The 22,391-nt window shown below is 29.9% G+C and overlaps 1 protein-coding gene and 1 pseudogene across 1 annotated transcript; both read left to right on the forward strand.

The window, feature by feature from the left end:
- The first annotated feature begins 4,090 nt into the window (after window positions 1-4,090).
- Window positions 4,091-4,759, forward strand: LOC107481517 (zinc finger protein CONSTANS-LIKE 5-like; annotated as a pseudogene).
- An 11,023-nt stretch (window positions 4,760-15,782) lies between these two features.
- Window positions 15,783-17,860, forward strand: LOC107481590 (probable WRKY transcription factor 14). Its single transcript, XM_016101860.3, has 3 exons — window positions 15,783-16,476; window positions 16,919-17,059; window positions 17,326-17,860. The coding sequence occupies exons 1-3, from the start codon at window positions 16,019-16,021 to the stop codon at window positions 17,645-17,647; spliced, it is 921 nt and encodes a 306-aa protein (XP_015957346.1). The 5' UTR covers window positions 15,783-16,018; the 3' UTR covers window positions 17,648-17,860.
- Window positions 17,861-22,391: the final 4,531 nt, after the last annotated feature.

The raw sequence follows: 22,391 nt of genomic DNA on the forward strand, positions 1-22,391 counted from the left end.
GCCGTCAAGTCCCACCCAACCTCCACTCGCCGCCGCCGCGTCCTTTCCTCCTTTCTTTCCTCCTCCACCCTTTCCCTCTCTCTTTCTTCTTCTTCTTCCCCTTGTCTCACCTCCGCGAGCCCAGGACCACCATCGCCTTCTGTTTTCGCCGCCTTTTACAACCCTAGAGCCACTGCCGCTGCCTGATTACTACCGCTGCCTCCAACCCGTTCCAGCTAGCCCTCCATCTCTCGCTGACACAGAGCTCCAGTCCCTATCCAGTCTGCGGTTCCACCCGTTCTTCTCCAATTTACAAACTCAGAGACCACTGAACCTGCATCACGCAACCATTAAAAGAAGTAGAAGAGAGAGAAGCAAAATATAGAAGGAAAGAGAGATGAAGAGAGAGAGAGAAAGGAGTTGGCAGAGTTGATGAACTCTGGCGGCGGCGACGAGCTTAGAAAATGGAAGAAGAGAGAGAGATGTTGGGGTTAGGGTTAGTGGTAGTGGTGGTGGGGAAAAGATGTTGCAGATGATGATAAGGGTAATTTGGGGTTTTAATGTGATTTTTTGGTGTTTAGATAATTTTGTTATATAGAACTCATGGTTTATGGGTACAAATGGTAATTTCCTTTTTTTATGGGTAGATATGTCAGCATTTTCAACTTTCGTTGATAGAAATAGTAGTTTACTCTTTTTTAAATAATATCATTTTCTATTTTTTACATATCTTCAGTTCGATAGATTAAGAAATAATTTACACAAATTCGATGATAAAACCAATCGATTACTCTGTTTATTTGTGATTTTTTAATGAATTCCGTTAAGGATACAATGAGAAATTTTAACAATGTGTATAATAAATTTTGAATTTGGCTAAATACAAGAAAAAAAAAGAAACCCAAATAGATATTTCAAAAATTAACTATCCCAACCCTAATTTACCAAAAGAATTTATCAACACCCTCTTTCCCCCTTCCGAACCGTCTGCTACCCTACCCTCATCAATTATCTCACCTCTCCAGCGTTAGAAGTTCCCTCACCGGCCATCAAACAACCATCCACGTAGTTAATAAAATAATCATCTGATTACTTAGTGAAATGACCATCCAACATTTTTAATTGTATAAATTTAAACTGAATCAAACAAAATAACCATCAAATTAAGAATTAAAATAACCATCTACATACCTAATGAATTGAACATCCAACATCTAAATTCATCCGTTAATGTATACACCTTGAAGATGTAAGGGGAGCGAAATCCAAAAAAGCCAAGTTGGTCAGAAACCTCCGCAACACTATGAAACAAAGCACTCGCCTTTTTAATATCTTCAATCCATGCATCACATCTACCGGAGGCAACCTATCGAACTCTAAATCACTGTACACGTGGCACCATCCCCACTTGCTGTATGTCCCAAATGAAAGACACTGGGACGGTAAAACCCAGCGGCTGCCAGGGTTTGTACGACTGTCGCGTTAGTGGGCTACAAGACAAATAGAAGATTATGTAATTTTTTCATAATCAAATTCTTATTTTTTAAAATTTAAAATTTAAAATTATTAAAAATTAATTAAATTAATTATAAAAGTCTTTTTTTTTTGTTTATCCAAACGGTATCCCCCAACCCGACAGGTTAAGGACTAATCCGTGGCGGATCTGAGCTTCATTTAAGAGTCTGTCGTTGGCCAATGAGTTGCTACATGCACAAGGCGGGGTTCGAACTCCCGACACTTACTTAAGCAGATGAGTGAGCTGACCACTCGACCAACCCAAGTTGGTTTATTTGGACGGAGTCTTTATTAATTAATTAATCATGCTATGAGTCTATGACTGTCCTTTTTAGACAGGCAGGATGGGTCAAACCTAAATGAGATTGGGCTAATAATCCAACTTCCTCCTTGAACTTAAAACATTAAGTTTGGTGACTTTGGTCCCTTGACAATGTGTTTTAAATGGGGAAAAAATGTTAGCAATATTGCGCGTCCAATGTGCTTTAGGAATTATGAAGGGAAGTTGGAAACTACAGAGGACATCGATTTTGTGAGCTCTCTAATACTTAAAATGCTTGAAAGTTGAGATATGAGAATAATAAAACACAAACTGCACTAAAAATAAAAAAGATTAGAGAATAGAATAGTGTAACTCTTTAAAGGGGGTGTTACACATATTTTTTTTTATTTAATTCGTCCTCACTAATTTATTATAGTATGTAAAATAGATTATTAGTGAATTTTCTGCAAAATATAATAAAAATTACTTACTTATTTTTTTACTTATACAGTTAAATCTTACCCTAAATGATAATTTACAGAATAATATTCTCTATTCTTTCTTTTACTTATTAAAAAAAAGTATTTTGATATATTGTACTAAAATAATAAAATAAAGAATATAATTTATAGGCATTAAATACATACAACATGCAACTATGTACTCATAAATAAGAAAATTTATTTCACAAGATATAATTATTCAATGAGTTACAAGTTTTTAACAAGTTATAACTTTTGAATAATTACAACTTTATAAAGAGATGTAACTTTTCAAATATAACTTTTTACCTATTTTAAAAAAAATTAACTAGAGATGAAGTCAACTCTAATTAAATAATTGAAAAATAGGCCTGTTACAAAAAAAAAATTTACTATCCTAATTTTTTTAAATTTTAAAATCAGAAATAAAAAAGAGTTGGTGTAGTTAATTTATATTGTAATTGGTTCTTAAACTTTTTCTTTAATAATATATCTCACAGATTTTTTGAAAGGAGAAAATGGAGGAAACAATAATATATAAAGGAAGTAAAACGAATAGTATAGTTATGATATATAAAATTTGCGCACATAGATATAATTGTCGACCGAAACTCTCAATGTTTCTGATGATATCAGACCAAGAATGTTTCTTTTGGTAGCATGAGACTAAGCAAACATACATGGCAAATATTTAACACCGCCACTTATCAGGTAAATTTAAACACTAAACCATCTAATTAATATGTACCCATTTCTTTATTGGTTATTTTCAAAATACGCCAAGGTTTCTTTAGTAGTTGCTATCGTGCTTATTCTTCTGTCTAATATACTAAGATTTTAATTCATTTGAGTTTTACGGAATCACTTTAAGGATAATTTATTTAATTGGTATAAGCAATGTACGCATATATGCATACTATTCAATTTAAAAGCATAAATAATGAGGTCTGGATTCTTAATTTATTCTACTATTGTGAGTGGTTTGAAAACGACAAAAGGGCAAAAGTCAATATTATGAACACACATCTACACACGGCCTTCTTGAACTTGAAATGTACTTAAAGATAGTTTAGCGGATATGCAGTATCTCCAAAGGCCATGGAGGATATGGGATATATTCTAGTTCACTAAGCCCTTAGCGCTAGAAGTAAATAAAGAAGTTTAATTAGATCACATGGAAAAGCAAAGGATCACGTGTCCCAAAACCAAATTATTACTGGTTTACAATGGTACGTGACGGTTTACCCACCACGCATGCAACATCCATATATTGATCTTAAGTCGCAGCTCCCGATGCGTTTTACCATCAAAAGTGTTCCCAGTACAAACTTCTTGATCCATTTGGTGTGTGATAGAAGAATTTAAATTTTATTTTAGAAAATAAAATGTGATTTTTTATTATTTATTTTATACGCGAGAGCAAAAGAAAATATGAAAAAAAATTATTCAGAAACGAAAATTTATACCTTATTTTTTAAAGTGAAAATTTAAAATTTAAAAGATCCAAATGCATGATGATGGATTAGTTTCGTTTACTTTTTCTTTCGCAAGTTTACTCGTATTGGTGTACCACTGTATATTAGTCATGATTCGAGTAAATCTATGTAATAGTTCTTGAAATTTACAAAATTATTTAATTTAATTTTTAAAATTTCAATTTTACTATAGTGATCTTTTAGATTAAACTTCACCATATGGTGGTCCCCAATCTCATTTCCGGTAATGACTCGTCAATTCAGTACTAATGTGACTATCATGTCTTTGGTTGGACCCACTTTGATCTCACACTCCTCCTTTTCGTCTTTCCCTCCCTCTCCACCGCACTCTTCTCCTCCACCATCCTCCTCTCCTTCCCCTCGCCCGCCTCTCCATTGTCAAGGCCTCTGCCACCTCTTTTAGCTTTATTATCCCAACTAACGCCGCCAACAATGGCCTTCCCACCGACAGATTTTTCAACAATGGCGCCGCCTGACTCATCTCCAACCCAAACTACGGCTCAAATTAAAGTTCATGGACGCCTTAGACATGAAATCAAGGGAGATATTCTTCTCAGAAATTGATTCCTTCCTCGATTTCAATTACTCCAACTCCTTCCAAAACAACAGCGCCAAAAACGACATTGTCATTCCAATTCAATCCAAATTTGGTCCCATGATGAATCACCATGCCAAATGTAGTTGCTTGGATATCGAGTTTTGTATATCAAAGCTTTCCTCCTTTAATTATGCATCACAGTCTATTAGCCAAAGCGTAAGTACTCAAACATAACAAGCTCATTGTAAAATTGTAGAGAAAAATTTGAATTTTGCTAGTTGCAATTTAAATTTTGTTATGCACAACAGGTTTTTTTTTGTCTTCATTTGATGTAAAAGTGGTGCCAAATGAGAACACTGTCTCAGATATATCGTATTCATTCGGCCGGAACTGTTCCGATTCGAGCAGAATGGGATCGGTAAAAAGTGGTGACGAACCTATGCAGCTGTGCAGGGTGGACCGTGAGACGAGAGATAAGAGGGTGTAGGAGAGGTAGCGAAAGATAGGGTAAGGTAGGGCGAAGGAGAGGGAGAGAAGGATGAAGAGAGTTGAGGATGAGAGAAGAGGGGAGAGGGATGACAAGAAGAGCAAAATGCGATGAAGAGAGAGGAGAAGGAGAGGAGGGTAGCGTAGGAGTAAGGTGTGGGGTTAAGGAGGGACCAAAATAGATCCAGCATGGCACATGATTGCCATTTTAGTGCTGAATCGCTGAATTATCACCAGAAATGAGTTCAAGAATCATTATAATGCCCAAAATTCAATATGAAATACCATTATAGTGAAATTAGAACTTCAAAAATTAAATTAAATAATCTCGTAAATCTCAAAAATTATTATAAAAATTTACTCGTCATGATTTAGTGTGGGGTCAATATTATTTCTTATTGAACCAATGATAAAAAAAATTCAAAACCCAAACCATTTTTTTCTGGTCAAAATCACCTGTAATAATAATTTTTTACCAAAAATACAAGTATTTGTTAGATAGAATTAAAAGGTATATAAAATTACAAAAAAGAAAAAGTCGAGGCTCAATCTAAAAAGGAGCAATAGAGGAGGCTATTTAACAAGGGGATTCGTGAAGTAAAATACGATTATAATATGCTAATGTTAAGAAAACCAAATAAAAAATAATAGTTAAAATTTATCTTATTTAATATTAATAATTAATAAATATTAAATAAAATAAATTTTAATTTTTTTAATTAATTTGTTTTAGTTACTAAATATTTTCGATTATAATTATGATGGTATCAATATTGTGACGCCCAATATTATTGCTTGAATAATGAATTAAAATTATTGGTCATCTTGCATGTCATGGAATAATAAATGAAGTTAAGCCATATATATTGCGTCTTCTCTTCATCAATAAATGCCAACATTGATGCATAGGGGCATGATGGTAAAGTTGGTCATATAATTCTACAGCTAAGCCTACTGAGTAGCCACTTCACTCTAGATCATTCTCATATAAAGCCAATTTATCCTCTTTTCCCATTAAAAAAAGTCCGGCTTACCAATTATGGAATCTGGAGTCCAATTTAGGACGAAGCAAAAACACACACACACGTATATTTAAGTATTGATCTAGCTAGGTACCAACTGGGATTTGGTGAAGGGCAAGTGGTTAAAATATTGGTCCATCACAAAATGACAAAATCATATATATATTTCTAATCTCATAATAATAAAGAAGAATTACGCACATTAATTTAGTTAATCAACTTCAATTTTTTTTTTCAGAAAAAGAAAGATTAAAAATACAACGATGTTAAATTATACTAAAATCAATTATTAAAATTAGCTACTAAAATAAAATATACATTAAAATATAAAATACACATTAAAAATAAGTTAAACTATAACATATTTATATATAAATACATAATAATTAATTTTAATAATTAATTTTAGTGTATAAATAATATTTTTATAAAAAATAATATTTTTCATAAGACAGCGTGCGTGTAGCAGGAAAAAGCTATAATAATTAAGTTATAACAATTATAGGTATAGAATTACAAAATTACGTTTCAAATAATTTGTAAATATTAAATAGAATAAAATATTATTTTTATCCCAACGTTTGAAATAAATTCTATTTAGAAATAAGTATTGTTTCGGTCTTTAACATTGAAGATCAAAATCAAATTAAAACTGTCCCATTGTAATTTTAGATTTAAAATTATCCTTAACGTTTTTTTCATATTAAAATCGTCATTTTTAATAAAATTTTTTACTTTATTACTAAATTATCTTTACCAATAAAAACATTATAAAATTCTCTAGTTTCATTGTAATAAAATTATAATCACATTCTTCTATCCTAAATTCTCTAGTTTCATTGTAATAAAAACCTCCCATTTCTAGAGAAAGTCATCCTTTCACGTAGTAAGTATAGTTCAACTGTCCATTCTACTAGAGCAACTGATCATACTGCAAAAATAAGCATCAATTAAATTGTTGCCAATTTATTCTTTAAAGTATTGACTTTTCTTCTCAATTTTGTAATTTCTAGGTTATCTTGTGGCTTAGCCCACAAAAGTACTCACATTCTTTTCCAATCTAATACAAAAAGACAACACAAACCAGTCATATAAATAATTATCTTCAAGATATAACTATCAGCAGAAATCCAATATTTTATACTTACCCTATAGTTGACACAGTCCCAAAATCTGTATCTAAGATTCGACGAAGTAGCAAGCACGGGCCTCTGACCACAATAACATATTGTTTTTGTTCGATGGGCCTGATTGCAACTTCAACCTATTGAGCTACTACTGCTCGTGCCTTGGGAGCCTTACTGTGAAGCCATGGAATCGACGATAAAAATAAGAGAGGAGGAGGAGAAGATGGAATGTAGAGAAGAGATCGAATCAGGGGAACATTTTGCAATTTAGAGTTTTTTATCCTTTCAAAAAATTGATTGTTATGATATATTTATTTTTTTATCCATTTTTTCCCTAACGGTAACAAGGGGATGGTTTGCCACGATGGAAACTAATGTCCATGTAGTCAATTCCGTCATTGTTCTTAATGTAATTGACGACAGAATAACATTGAAGTCATTTTTAACGTTAGAGACACAAATGTTAGGAATAGGATAAAAATAAGACCTATTCTAAACATTGAAGACAAAAATAATATTTTACTCTATTAAATAAATGTAGCAAAACCAATTCATAGGTATTTTTAGGTTGTTACTATCTTAAAATTTTAAAACTTTTCTTGTATTAGTTATATTAGTATATAGTAGAAGAATATTTTAAAAAAAAATTACAGACCAGTAGAATTTATTATTTTTATTTGTATTTTTAATTATTAGTCTAATTATTTTAATTTAGCAATTCAATAAATATTTTTCTGATACTAATATTTTAAATAATATTTTAAATATTGCTGGCTAATACTAATAAAAAATAATAAATTCTACTAAGTATCTATCATTTTTCTATTTAAAATGATATATAGTCTCACATATTTTAAGTTGACCATAGCTTGTTTACTTTGGTCATTAGGTTGTGCTGGTCACTTAATAATTAAAAAACAAACAGATCAGATCATCATATGCTCAATAATTATAGCCGCCAAGATATAGAATATAGTTTGAATTTGAAGGTGGCATATATTGTAAGAGGTAGGGATATGACGTCTCCGATCTCCACTACCAGTCACATGAGCATGGCAAGTGTCCTCCGTGACCCGCGTGCAACAATATTATTTTGCTGCTAAGTAGCTCAAGCAATTCCTATTTAAGAACTGTATACACGAAGGTTGACAATTTCACAAGTCAGTGTTGATGGTTTAATTATATTAGAATAAATAGTTGGTATAAATTAGAGGGCCTGCTTCACATGGTAGCTAGGATTCGATTATTCTTATTGAGAAATATAAATTACAGTTATTAGAGTCACCATAGCTAGCTCAGAAACTAGAAGAATCCCAGTTACTTAGTTCAATTTTGTTGTCTTATTGTCATGTCATGCATAAATGTGGAGTATGCTAGTTTTTGCTTTGCTTTTAAGCCATAATGAAAATAAATACCACCAAAATGGGGTTTTGTGGACATGACGATAATAGTGCCACTATCAAAGTGATATATATATCATTATAATTCAACTAAATCTAATATATATCTCGCTTGAAACGGTCAATTTATTGATATAATTCGATAACGAATATAAATAGGTAACATTTTTTTTTATAGCTGTAAGCTGACGGTTATTAATAATGTCTACATCAATAACCGACAATTCTAAAATGATAATATTATTATAAAATAAACTTAGAGAAAAGATTGAAGTATAGCCTAAACTTCCTTTCTGAGATTTCAAAAAAGAGATATTCTTAATACATACTAAGTGTCGTATTGTCTTTTACAGATATCCTGTGAGTATTCCAAAAAAAAAAAAAATCTAAGTATATATACTACACTTTGGAGTTTGGACAGAAAGAGTAAATTCTATTCTCTCAAGAGATCAGGATATAATTTGATTGAGAAACAACGTGTAATAACAATATTTGTCTTATATTTAAGTCCAAATTTAATTATTTTTCTTTTTTTTAATTGTTAAACATTAACCGTGATGACGTAGGATGAGAGATGCGATCAAGATTCGAGAGAGGTGGTGCAAAAAGAGAAAGTCTGGATCAGCACTTAACTAATAGATGTAATTTCACAATAACAAATCACATATTAAAGCTCGCTTGTGCCACTCATCATCATATCATATTATAAAACCAGGATACGGTCCTGTAGAAGATTACATACATAAATCAAATGTTTCTTCTATTCCGTGACATGACTGCAAATATGATCAAGTGATCGCCTATTTGAACCATCATATCTTTCGTAATATTTATCACCACGATCAGATTTGACAGTTTTAATTTTTTTTTTCAAGTTAAAGTTTAATTTCAGCTTTGAAAGACTTGAAAACATCCAAGGTTTGGGACTTTTCATGAATTAAATATAGATACTCATAACGAGAGTAATCAACTATGAACGTAATAAAGTATCGTTGTCCATTCCAAGAGACAGTAGGAAATGAGCCACATATATCGGTATGTATCAGTTCTAAGACATATTTAGCTCTTTTGGAACCTAATTTCCTTCTGTTTGTCCTTTTTCCTTTTATGCACTCAATGCAAACTTCAAAATCTGCCAAATTTAGGGGTCCAAGAATTTTATCCGACACGAGCCTCTGAATTCTCTGTTTAGAGATGTGACCTAGGCGTTTGTTCCATAATGATGTCGAATTCTCGTTTAGTTTTCGTTTTGTACCCATTTGCAATATTTCATTATTATAGGAATTTAAGTCAAGCCTATATAGATTATCCACTAAATGACCAGAACAAATATTATTCGAATTATAGAAGAGACTGACTTTATTGTCTTTGAACGAACAAAAATAACCTGATTTGTCCAAACGAGAAACAGAAACCAAATTTCGTCAAATGACGGTACATAAAATGTCTCTAATAAATCCAAGTAAAATCCACTCGTGGAACATAATCTAAAGGTTCCTATAACTTCAACTGCAACTATATTGCCGTCTGCCACATAGATATATCTTTCAGCATCATTTGGCGGTCGGCTCCACAGGCAACCTTGCATAGTAACACTTACATGAGTAGTAGCAGCAGAATCTACCCACCAAGTATCAACAGGTGCATAACTTAAACTAGTCTCAGAACAAACAAAAGTAAGAATTATACCGTTCTTTACACGTCAGGTGGTATATTTGGTACAATCCTTCTTCATGTGTCCCACCTTCTTACAGAAGAAACAAGTTGAAACTTGATCTTGTTTCTTAGCCTTTTTCTGCTGAGAAGGCACATCCGCAGTAGTATCACGCTTTCTTTTATACTGAGAAGATGAAGCCATGTGAGCACTTTCAGTCTTATCTTGCTGTAGCCTCTCTTCTTCTTGCACACAGTGAGATATAATCTCATTTAAGGACCAAGTGTCCTTCAGAGTGTTATAACTCACTTTGAATTTCCCAAAGTGTGCAGGAAGAGAAATCAAAATGAAATGCACGAGTAAATCTTCAGACAACTCTAACTTTAGTGCTTTCAATTTTGAAGCAAGATGAGACATTTCCATAATGTACTCCCTTATGTTCCCTATACCTTTATACCTCACGGAGACAAGTTTGCCCAAAAGACTACTTGCCTCCGCCTTTTCATTCTTAGTAAAGAATTTTTCAACATCCTTTAGGAATTGTTTGCATCTTTATCCTTAGTAATTGAGCCCCGAAATGCCTCAGGAATTGAGCGTTTCATGATCATAATACTCATTCGATTGGATTTCTCCCACTTCTCTATTTTAACCTCATTGAGGTTTTCCGGAGTGGAAGTGGGTTTCTCCTCTCGAAGAGCTATATCTAGATCCATACAACCGAGAACAATCTCCACGGTATCCTTCCAAACTTTAAAGTTTGAACCATTCAGCACTGCTGATTTGTGTAGAAACATTGGTAGCTAAAGGCATAGTTTCTGGATTAGAACAAATAAACATGCAGTAAATATTAGTTAAATAATGGAAAAAATCCATATTGAGATATCTAAAACAACATTAATTTTCAATCTTTGGATAGAAAAATTAACTGTAAGTGATACTCTCATTGCAGTAATCAAATATTGTCAAAATTCCTGTCACACATTAAGCCTTTCTTTGGACCGACTTAATGTGCACATGGAGACTTAAACTTCGCAACCTATTTATTACCACATATATTTTCTATTAATTGGTCAATCAATAACCTTCCTTTGAGCCGATTATTGACCGCATAATTAATAGAAAATAAACAAAAGTGTGCAATGCTTATTATTTGGCCAAACAATAAACTTCCTTTGGGTCGATTATTATCCGTATAAATAATAAGCATTACTTTATTCTTAATTAGTTACCCAAACATGTATTTACTATCAATATGTGTATATAATTCGGCCAAATATAAACATTTCTTTGAGCTGACCAATATTCGCATGAATTACATATCACTATATTCCTAATGTTTTGAATAAATTAATTTTCACAAAAAAGACTACTTTGACAGCATAATGTTCAATCAATTTATTTCAAAACCAAATCTTTATAAAATAAGTGGGTATACTAATCCAAGTCGTTACTAATTTCCTTATGTAACAATTAAATACTATTTTTTTATTATTATTCAAATATTATTAATATGTACATAATATAAATCTTTTTTTGGATAGATTAATATTCGTATAAGTGACATACACATAATAATCCTTATATCCCAAAAAGAATTATTAATCAATTTTATTCCGATTAATGGTACACAAAAAACAAATCTAAGACTATCAAAGATTAGCAATACTTTATTAATATTTTAAAAAAAATCAATTTATTACTTATTATAAATAAAATTAAAAAAAAAATTCTGCCAAACTAATAAAAAACAGACCGTCTCATAAAATATATATACGTAACCATATATATCCTCGAAGTATAACCAAATGATGATATATGAATGATGAACAGTATATATACCTCTGATATTACTTGTTGGAATAAATTAATTTTATTAACCTAGATCATCCATATTGAATCATAAAAAATATAATATAATGCGGAAGCGTACCTTTACTTATAAGAGTTAGAAATTAATGGAAGAATTTAGATTTTGTGGTTTTCGATCTTTCTCAACCAAAGCCTTCTGTATTCTTAGGAGGCTGAACCGTAACTCTTTTGATGGAAAAAGAGTAACAAAGGCGGCTTTGGTATACTGGGAACCGAAACCCTGTAGGTCTATTTATATTTGAGCATGACACCCATTAAACCCTTAAACACAAATAAAATAGTATCTAAAGCCCAAAAGATAATATATCTAAAATCCAAAAAGATAATTATCTAAGGAACAAAAGATAATATCTGGTTTTATTCTCATTTAATTCCAAATCAAAAGTAACAATGACTTATTCAATTAGCATTTAAAATAATAAATGAGATCATCATTATATAAGTTATTTAATTTGAAATAACATAATTTGTAATTATAATTAATATATGTATTATCGACAAATAAATTAGGAAATCAAATAATTTCCTAACAGTTTTTATAATTAGTGGCATATATTCATGAGTCGAGATGTATAATAAAGATCTTATAATTCATAATTAATTTTAAAAAAATATAGGTTTTAAGAATTATATATATGATGAATGAGACCGAGATGAATTAGACTAACTCTTTTTTGGTTGTCCACGGTATCCCCCAACTCGACAGGTCAAAAATTAATCTGTCGCGAATCAAAACTCTATTTAAGGGTCTGTCGTTGGCCAATAAATTACTGCATGCATAAGGTAGGATTCGAACCCCTGACACTTGCTTAAGTGGACGAGTGAGCTGACCACTCGACTAATCCAAGTTGGTTAAATTATACCAACTCTAACCAACCCAGCCAATCTATTGTAATTTGTAAGGCTTAGTGGAATGATGATACCTTAGGTAGTCTTTGAAATATGTATATATTATTGCGGTCACATGTTCAAAACGTGTAAACCCTCTTCTCCATTATTCCTTGGGTGTCTCTATGTATAGACCAAATAAAACCTAAACATTATGGTCCAAATTACAAAGGTTATTACATAATCTCATATATATGGTTAATTATTCTGACTCGAGCAACACACTGAGTGATTTGACGCCCAATTATATCGAACTTAGAGTCCATGAATTATTGAACACAGTGGCATTTGTATAGTTGGGGTAACAGTGACTCTTTTGGAGCGTATGATATCAAAATCCAAATCCAGTGTGACAAAGGTTCTCAAGAACAGGGAGAAAGATATGTATATGGTGTTAGTTGTGTTAACTATATACATAGCAGATTCTCAAAATGTCTCATCAAACACAACTTGTCGGTTCTTTTCTCTCCATGATCAATGGCCCATTGCTTATATAACATTTTCATGATGCTAATATAAAGCCATGTATCATATTATTTTTCTAATGATAATTGTCTTTTAGGATTTTTTTAATATAAATAAAATAACATAATATTTACCGAAATATATAAACATGAAAAATTTATATTGTATATTATATTATTACATATATAGTTTACATGCATTGACAAGATACATAATAAACTTTTATTATTTATCTCATTTACAAATGAAATATATATAATTTTTTATAAAAGTTTATCTCGTTTGTAAAGAAATAAATAATGTAATTTTGTTATTTAATTATTTATTTTGTAGTAGGGAATAAATGTTTTCAATTTTTTTTCATTTATTGGTACAAAGTGTAATTTTTTATCATATACTTTTTAATAAAATTAAGAAAAAATATATAAAAAATTAAATGATAAAAGACCACACTTAATAAATTAATTAAAATAAATTGAGAAAATTTATTAAACAAAATATGTAATGTAAGGCAAAAGTATAAATACTTCTATATTACATATATTTGGTAAATATTATATTTATTTTATTTATTTAAAAATTTCTTTTATAATCCTTCCGACATTTTATTTTATAGTCAATTTCATTACACTACAGAATCCTACAATCATCAAAAGCACTTTAAGGCATTAATCATCCTTAAAAAGTTAAAAAGCTCCGTTAAGAATATTTGGCTCCAAATTAAGTTATATTACGACCCTAATATATACCTGCCTAGATATATATAGCTAGCTAGTTAAGCCGGAGGATATACTTTTGTGTTGTGAGTTTGTAACCTTAAAAGATCAGGAGGAAAAAGTAAAAATAATGTTATGAATATATAATATTTTTTAAAAAAGTGAGCCCGATTTCCAAAAGTGGCTTCTAAAATAGTTGATTTGCAAAGATGGATATTCACAACCACGAGAAAATGCATTATACTATATACCCTGTCATGTCGTCAATTCATTTTGAATCTGAATGGAGAGCAAGTGGACTTGCATTTTCTCAACCACGTACTTTTTTTTCTTCCATATGATTATCATAAATATTCATTGATTGGTCTTAATTGGCTTGAATGTTTGTTTCATCATTGCATTGTCATTTACTCACCAATGGATAGATACATATCATATAATCTGGTACAAGATTTGTTTAATGGCGATTATTCTTATATAGATTATGTACTTAATTGGTAAAGATGGCATGCAATTTCGTGAAGTCTAAATAGTGTGTTAAAATAGAAAAAAATTGACAAGACTCGCATAAATATAAGAAAATATAGCTTAATAATAATCTTCATATATTAAAGTATCTTTAATTTTAAACTATTTTTCAACAATTGCTTTAATTAATTATTAACTAAAAAGTGTCATAAAACTTAAGAGCATTGGTAAAAAAAAATTTAAAAGAAAGCATTTTGACTCTATTTTTAATGTAATAATAATTCATTCAATACATTAAAAAAATTTAAAATCTATCTATTTTATTAAAAAATTTACTTATGTATGTTTAAAAAGTATAATTAAAATACTTATTGGCATTATTTTAAACAGATGTTAGTTAGAAAAGAGTTATTAAAAATGAGGTACAATAAGTTGGAAATGGCATAGATTTATCGAGAAGTTAAAAAAGGGGGTTAATGATCGTGCAAACAAAAAAATATTTTTCAGATTTGGGAGTAATATTCTTAGATTTTTTTTTTTTGAGGAATGTTGTTAGAAAATTATTAAAATTTATTATTTTTATCATTAATATTTAAAAGTATAGTTTTATATTATTGAATTACTAAATTAAAAAAATTAGATTAATAACTAAAGTGATAATAAAAAATAATAAATTTTAATAATTTTCTATCATTTTTTTTAATTTAACAATGATTTGAGAGGGTATTTTTTTCTGTGGCTTATAACAGTTTTTTTTAGTCATTCTAGTATGTTTATGCTAAAGTAACTATAATATTTAAAATATATTATTAAAATATATATAAAAAGATTATTTTAATTTTAATAATATTTTATAACTACTATAATCACGAAAAATATTAGGACAGCAGAATTGACCATCTTTATTTTATCTTGCGTCTAACTTTAAAGTAAAAAAATGAGGCATAATTTGAGTTAAAAATTTATTTAATTTGAATATTAATTTTATTTGTGGTGTGGTTTGGATTGATTTTTTTAAAGAATTCGATCCAATCAAATTTTAAATAGTTTAGATTGAATTTAAATTTGTAGTTTTGTAAATAAAAAAATTAAATATATATAACAAGTTTTAACATCAAATTTTAAAAAATTATAGTACATTATACGGTTTGAGTTGAATTGGATTAGTTATAAAAAATAAATATAAAATTCGATCTGATAAATTCAATCAAATTTAAATTAATACAATTTTAATCCATTATTTTGATGGATTTAGATTTGAACACCCTAATTTAAAATTGTTTCTCTCACTTGTGTGATATTGCGTGTTGGATGGAGCCATTGTGTTAAAAGTCAGCGTCTTTGTCTTTTTCTCTTTCTCTTTCTCTTTAATTAAACATATTATTGTGTTATTTATTAGAGTAGTAAAGGAAGGGAACAACCAGTTTTGAACCCCCATAATCCTGTTCCTTTGCTTTTTCTGGCTTCTTAATACCCCCAAACAAGCCATTTCCTCAGCACATATCAACCCTGTAATAACCAACAGAATTCCTAGAATCGCATGCCTTATACGTCGTCATTTAATAAAGCCTAGCCCTGCACCCCTGCCTGCAAATTAAAGCTTCCAAAAGTGTATATATATAGATGTTCCAAAATTGGACATCTACTCGTTATGGAGAATAATAATAATAACAAGGAGAAGTACTATCAAGGTGATTTGAGTGACATAATCCGTGCTAGTTATGGTTATTATGGGAGCTACAACTCAGCATCATCTGAAGCTTCTTACATGGTGGAAGACCCTCCTATGATGGCAAACTTCGGTGATCCTTTCTCAAACTCGGCAGGAGATCCCTTGCTACATGATATGCCCTACTTTAACACTTTATCTTGGGGACTGGAACCTGCTACTTGTGATGATGATGATGATGATTGTATCATGACTCATCATCAAATCTCTCATCCCAACCCCAATTTATTATTACCCACCATCTCAACGTGTCAAGATTCTTCCTCCACAATAATGACAGTTAATAATAATAGTACCAAGCCTTCTTCTGCTTATTGCTTGGTGGATAATAACACAGGACCAATGGTAGTGCAGATCTCAGCTCCTGTTAATAAGCGAAGGTCAGATACGCTTGTTTTAAATAATTAATTTTACTTTGATTCTTTTCATGCATGATCAGGATCGCACTGCCCGGTTAGATAGGGTTTTTTTTTTTCCCTCGTGAGATATAATTGATTAATAAATGGATTAATGAGGTTGAAGAGTTGATGATGGAGGCTTGTCATGGAGATTTAACCCACATGAAAAGTAGAAAGTTAGTAAGATATTGTGGCTGTCACTATAACAATAATTACTAACGGAGCTTTCAACACTAATTAATAAGTAAGCTTATCTTTTCAATTAGTACTACTTTTCACACAAGTGAAGACTCCTATTCTATCAATCACTAGCTATACCAAAAGAAATATTCTCTTGTATCTATTTGAAATAGATTTAGATTTATGAGATAACTAATCAAAAAGTAAAAAGTAGTTATTGTAAGTTGTTGTGAAACTTGTTCAGGAAAAGTCAGGCAAAGAAGTCAATTTGTATTCCAGCAGCAGCAGCACCAAGCAGTAGACAAGGTGGAGAGGTAGTTCCCTCTGATCTGTGGGCTTGGAGGAAATACGGTCAAAAACCCATTAAAGGTTCTCCATATCCAAGGTAATTAACTTATAATTAAAAATCTGATCTCTCTTTAGTCAATACTTCATTATTATATAGATTTAGTTAACCACAAGTTAAGGTTGTTAATAATAAAAAATTTTAAATATTTTATTTTATATTTATATTGAATAATGAACGAAATTCACACACCTTAAGCAAGCAATTACTTTTCGTATTGAGAAATATTTGGCTCATTGTATACATTGTATACTTTATTGGTTCTTAGCGAGATTTTTTATTTTATTGTTGTGTATGTGTTGTAGGGGTTACTATAGATGCAGCAGCACAAAGGGTTGCCCTGCAAGGAAACAAGTGGAGAGGAGCAGAACAGATCCAAACATGTTGGTCATTACTTATACTTCCGAACACAACCATTCATGGCCAACTCAAAGAAACGCTTTGGCTGGTTCATCACGATCCAATAAGAACACAATCACAACAACAAAGCCAGAAGAGCAACAACACAGCAACACTGACAGCAACACTGCGTTACTCGCAGTGAAGAAGGAAGACATTCATAATAATAACAATCTTGAGGACTTGTTTGCAGAATTGGGACAAGTGGAGCGTGATTATATATGCTGATGATCATCATCATTATTACGAGAATGATTACACCACCAGATAGCACCTCATTATTTGAAGATAGACCAAGATATATAGGACCCTCGCAGGAGGTTAAATATAAGTAAAAATTCACGAACACTTATTTTCATGCGAAGTTGTTAGTTGAAAATCGTTAGATAATAATTTTATCAAACATGTTAAATAATCTAATGGTTCTCAACTAATAATTTTCTAATTTCTGTATTAGGAAATAATATTACATAACCAATTACTACTAAAAGTTGTCAACGCTTATTTATCTTAGATAACTTTTAAATTTTAATTAAAAGATTGTAAAAAAATCTATATAACTTTATTTTAAAAGTTTGTAACTTAAAAATATGTGAAATAATCTAAGTCTTTATTGTTATGCCGAAATTTCATTTTTGTATTTTTTATCTTAGTCTCTTAGATGTCGTGTGGGTGAGATATGATCATGAGGTTTGAGATATATGGCACTTTGAATTAATCTACATTGAGTTATTGTGATTTACGGGAAAACAAAGTGAGGGATATAATAGTTGAGTATAGATAGTGGGGTGAAAAGTGGGGAGAATGGGAGTGCTGCATGATTGGAAGCAAGCAAGCAAACACAAAGAAGAGTCCCGTATTCCTTCTTTGGAATATTGGTGGATGGGACACAAAGCTGAGCCACATAAGATTTTAACAGTTAAAACAACAATTCACTAGAGACAACCTCACAACCATTCAATAGTGCTCAATAATTATTGTGATTTTGAGTCTCACTGGTAGTAGACGAAGGATTACTATGTGTTCATAATATGCAGCGGAAGAAAAGAAAGTAATTCTTAAAAATTTATTTCGTGCTTAAATTTTATTTTAATAATAAATATATAGTAGATCAGATCTAAATACTTGTGTACACTAGTAAAAATTACTTTCTCCTTCGATACTACGAAGGCGCTATACGTATCCACACCGAGGCCAACATTTGCTGTCAACTCCTTGACCAATGGACATCTGATCTAAATTGAGAAACCTCTTGCAACTCTTTGCACGTCATAAAATTCTTCTCCAATAATCAGGCTCACATACGTTTATGTGTGTAGAGGTAAAGGAATAAAACTCTTGTGTTTTACTCTCACTTATTTCCTTTACTCTTGACACAAATATATATAGTATGAGATTTGTTACTAATTTTAAATTTGATTCTCAATTCAAATTTAAACCATATCTTCAAATTCTAAATTTGAATCTTTCAAATTTATGAATCATATCATAACTTAATTTAAAACAAAATTAGTTAGGATCTCATCCAAATTTAGAAATAGAATAACTAATTATTCTCAAATCTCATTTAATATTCTCAATTATCATACTATTATTATATTCTTGGTGCTAGCAAAGAATATAATAATATTCCATTTGAATTAATATAATTATTTATTTGATCAAATCAAAATAATAATTAAATAATTCTATAGCAAAGATTAGAACACTCGTTAGTGTGTGACCCCATAGGTTCAACACTAAGCGGGTAGTAAATTAGTCGTACTAAATTTACTAATCAAGATTGACGTCTAGCAACACTCCTCAACGACCCGATAGTATGAAGTAACATATTTTTACTAAGAACCTTAGAAGAACAAAGTATAATTCTTTCCATTTTTCCAGCTCTTGGTTAACCCTTAGAGTATGGTTTAATTGTCAAACTCTAACATGTTACCATTATTATAATGAACTTTGAATGGCCTAAGAAACTCATTTCTTCATTCATTCAATCCCATTGGCCAAGGTTTTATTCATCTCATTCATTATAATCATAGAGCTCAAACTCTTTACCGAGAGTTGACGGATTCCTTATTAACTGATCATTAATTCTACAAGTATTTAATTTAAATCATACCCAATATCCATTCAACTAGCACCCTAGGGTATTAGGTGTCTGGAATCAAAGTATAATAAATACGTTGTTAATTACTATGATAGTCGCAGGTCAAAGAAAACTCTATTACTATGTTCATCTTGAGAATATCCTATTGACAAATATGCAGTAATTATAACCATTAGTAATTCTCAGAGTGAGCCAGTTCAATGGTCATATCCCTATATGCACCATCTAAGGACCTTATTATATTAACATTTTAATATAATAACAATAACAAATTATTTGACACGTGATTGATTGGATTGTGGTCATACTACTTATTCCCAACAGTAGATTCAATGACAATCAATAATGCTTGGAAGAAATAAAAAGTTAATTTAAATAATATAAAATTATCTTATTCAATATTTATTATTTATTATTAGAATAATGGTATAATTTTAAATATAATAAATACATAATTACTGTATATAAAATTATAAATATATTATATAAGATAATTTTAGATATTATCTTTTTGGTAAAGTATTATTTTGGTCTACAATATTTGGGTCGAATCATAATTTGATCCCTAATAATATTTTAAATGTTCTATTTCACTCCAAAAAAATTTTAAACGTCTTATTTTAATTTAAAAAAAATTAAGTGGGTTTAATATTGTTCCACAATTAAATTTGGTATAAACAATTTGCATATTAAAAAGTCAATATCATTCGACAATTTTAATATGTATAGTAAGTGAAATCGATTTACCAACTCTGCTAATATAAAAGTTTTTTTCTTTAATTTTGAAGCATTGATTATTGTTCATTGGGATTTGAAATTTTTACAAAAAAAATTAAATTAAAAAAAAATGTTACAAAAATTTTTTTGTTATATTTTCTAACCCATAAAAAAAGATATGACTTAATTAATAATATTATTAACGTTTACGTTATTTATTTTAATTCTTAATGTCAAATTTAATAATAAGATCATATTAAATATGTTTAAAATTGTTTGGAACATAAATAGAATATATAAAATGTTAAAGACTAAATTAAAATTTGGCTCAAATATATATAAGACTAAAATAGTATTTTATTATATCTTTTTAGTATTATGGGATGGCAAAACCATGGAATTAAACTAGCCCTCTCATCTTTTCAAGCGTGTATGTGAACAAGATTATTTTACCTTGTTTCCTTTATGATGCCTAAAATCCACTTGTTGGATTCAAAAATAAAAGAGTGGATCATATATTCTCTCAAATTTTTTTGTTAAAATGTGATTGTTTTATTATTTAATATCTTTTTATATATTTTTTTTTCTCTAACTTAAAGAATATAAGATAAAAGATCATATTTTATTAAATAATTAAAAAATAATTGAAAAAATTTATTCCCAATCACATCCTATTCTGATGTCACACTATTTTTGGACAAATTAAACAAAAATTTTATAAGTTAAAAGTGAAAAGTAAGAAAGATGAAGGATAAGTTGAATGAGAAAAGATTCAAACATTTGGACCAAGCATATGACACTATACTATCAACTGGGTACCAAAATATTGAAATACTCTTTCTTAGCATGTACCATAATTGCACTATATGAAATCGGTAAAAGCGTACGAAAAGAAATATATCAGAATAAACGTTTTACAGTTGAAAAGTTTTGTTTAAAGTTTTTAAATAACTTTTGTGATACCAACTCTTTAGTTAAAGAACTTTTTGACATACTTCGGATAACTTTGTAAACTATTTTTGAGGTATTTACGTTGAATACCTAATTTGAAAATAAATTTTTAAATTAAGCAGAAGGAATAAAATTAAAAATATAAAGAGACAAGAGTTTAGAAGATGTATAGATGAGATATATATTAGTTCTGCTTTAAATACCTATCTGCATTTCTCAAAAAAATTGAGAATTTTATTAATAAAATATGAATACAACTACATTTTTTTTATTTTTTTTGAGTTAAATCTTGACTTAACTAGAGTAGACTGCAATTCAACTTGAAAATCTTAGATATTTTCAAGTATATATTTTCAAGATTAAGTAGTATAGTGATTTAAGTTAATTGCTCACCAACTTAAAATATTAGATATTATTTTTTAATTTTTCTTAAAACTAAAAAATTATTCAAATTAAATACTCACAATCTTACGAATTTTAGATTTTTTCTTTTATTTCAAACCTTTCGTAGGACTAAGCACCGAGATATATAAGAAATTCTCAGAACAATAATACCCTAATATTAAATCTCGTATACTGAGATTCAAAACCAAACATGTCATGATATCCGAGTGTAATGGATCAAAATTTTCTAATATAAGACGAGAATTTTAGTAAATTGAGAAAGTGAGAATCTAGTAATTTTTTTATTAAAGTCATTGAAACTCATACATAATAAATATTACAATTTCAATAGTAATAAAACTCTATTTTTTTCCTATTTTATGAATTTTTTACTTTAAAAATATTTTTTCTATTTTATTAATTTTTTACTTTAAAAATATTTTTTCTTGTAACAACAACAACCACCGATGTTATTTAACTTTGTTAAAATTTATATTAAAGTTGTGACATAATGAACATGACTGATTGTATTTTCGCTACAACAAATCCTTAAGATAGCGACGGTTATTTTACGGCGATTTTGTAAATGTGCCGCGAAAAGACAAATTGCGACACATATAGCGGCGGTTAAAGGTTGGGGCCGCAATCCGGACGACATTTAGCGACGGTTTTAGCAAAACCGCCGCTATATTGCTGTAAGGTTAACATTTCGCGGCGGTTTTCTTCAAACCGCCGCTATATTGCCGATCAGGTTTGTATTTCGTGGCTTCTTTTCGAAAACCGCCGCGATATGTCCGCCGGTGACTTCTTGTTAGG

This window comes from Arachis duranensis, chromosome 3 (genome assembly GCF_000817695.3).
Source record: "Arachis duranensis cultivar V14167 chromosome 3, aradu.V14167.gnm2.J7QH, whole genome shotgun sequence".
In the NCBI taxonomy this organism is placed as follows: Eukaryota; Viridiplantae; Streptophyta; class Magnoliopsida; order Fabales; family Fabaceae; genus Arachis; species Arachis duranensis.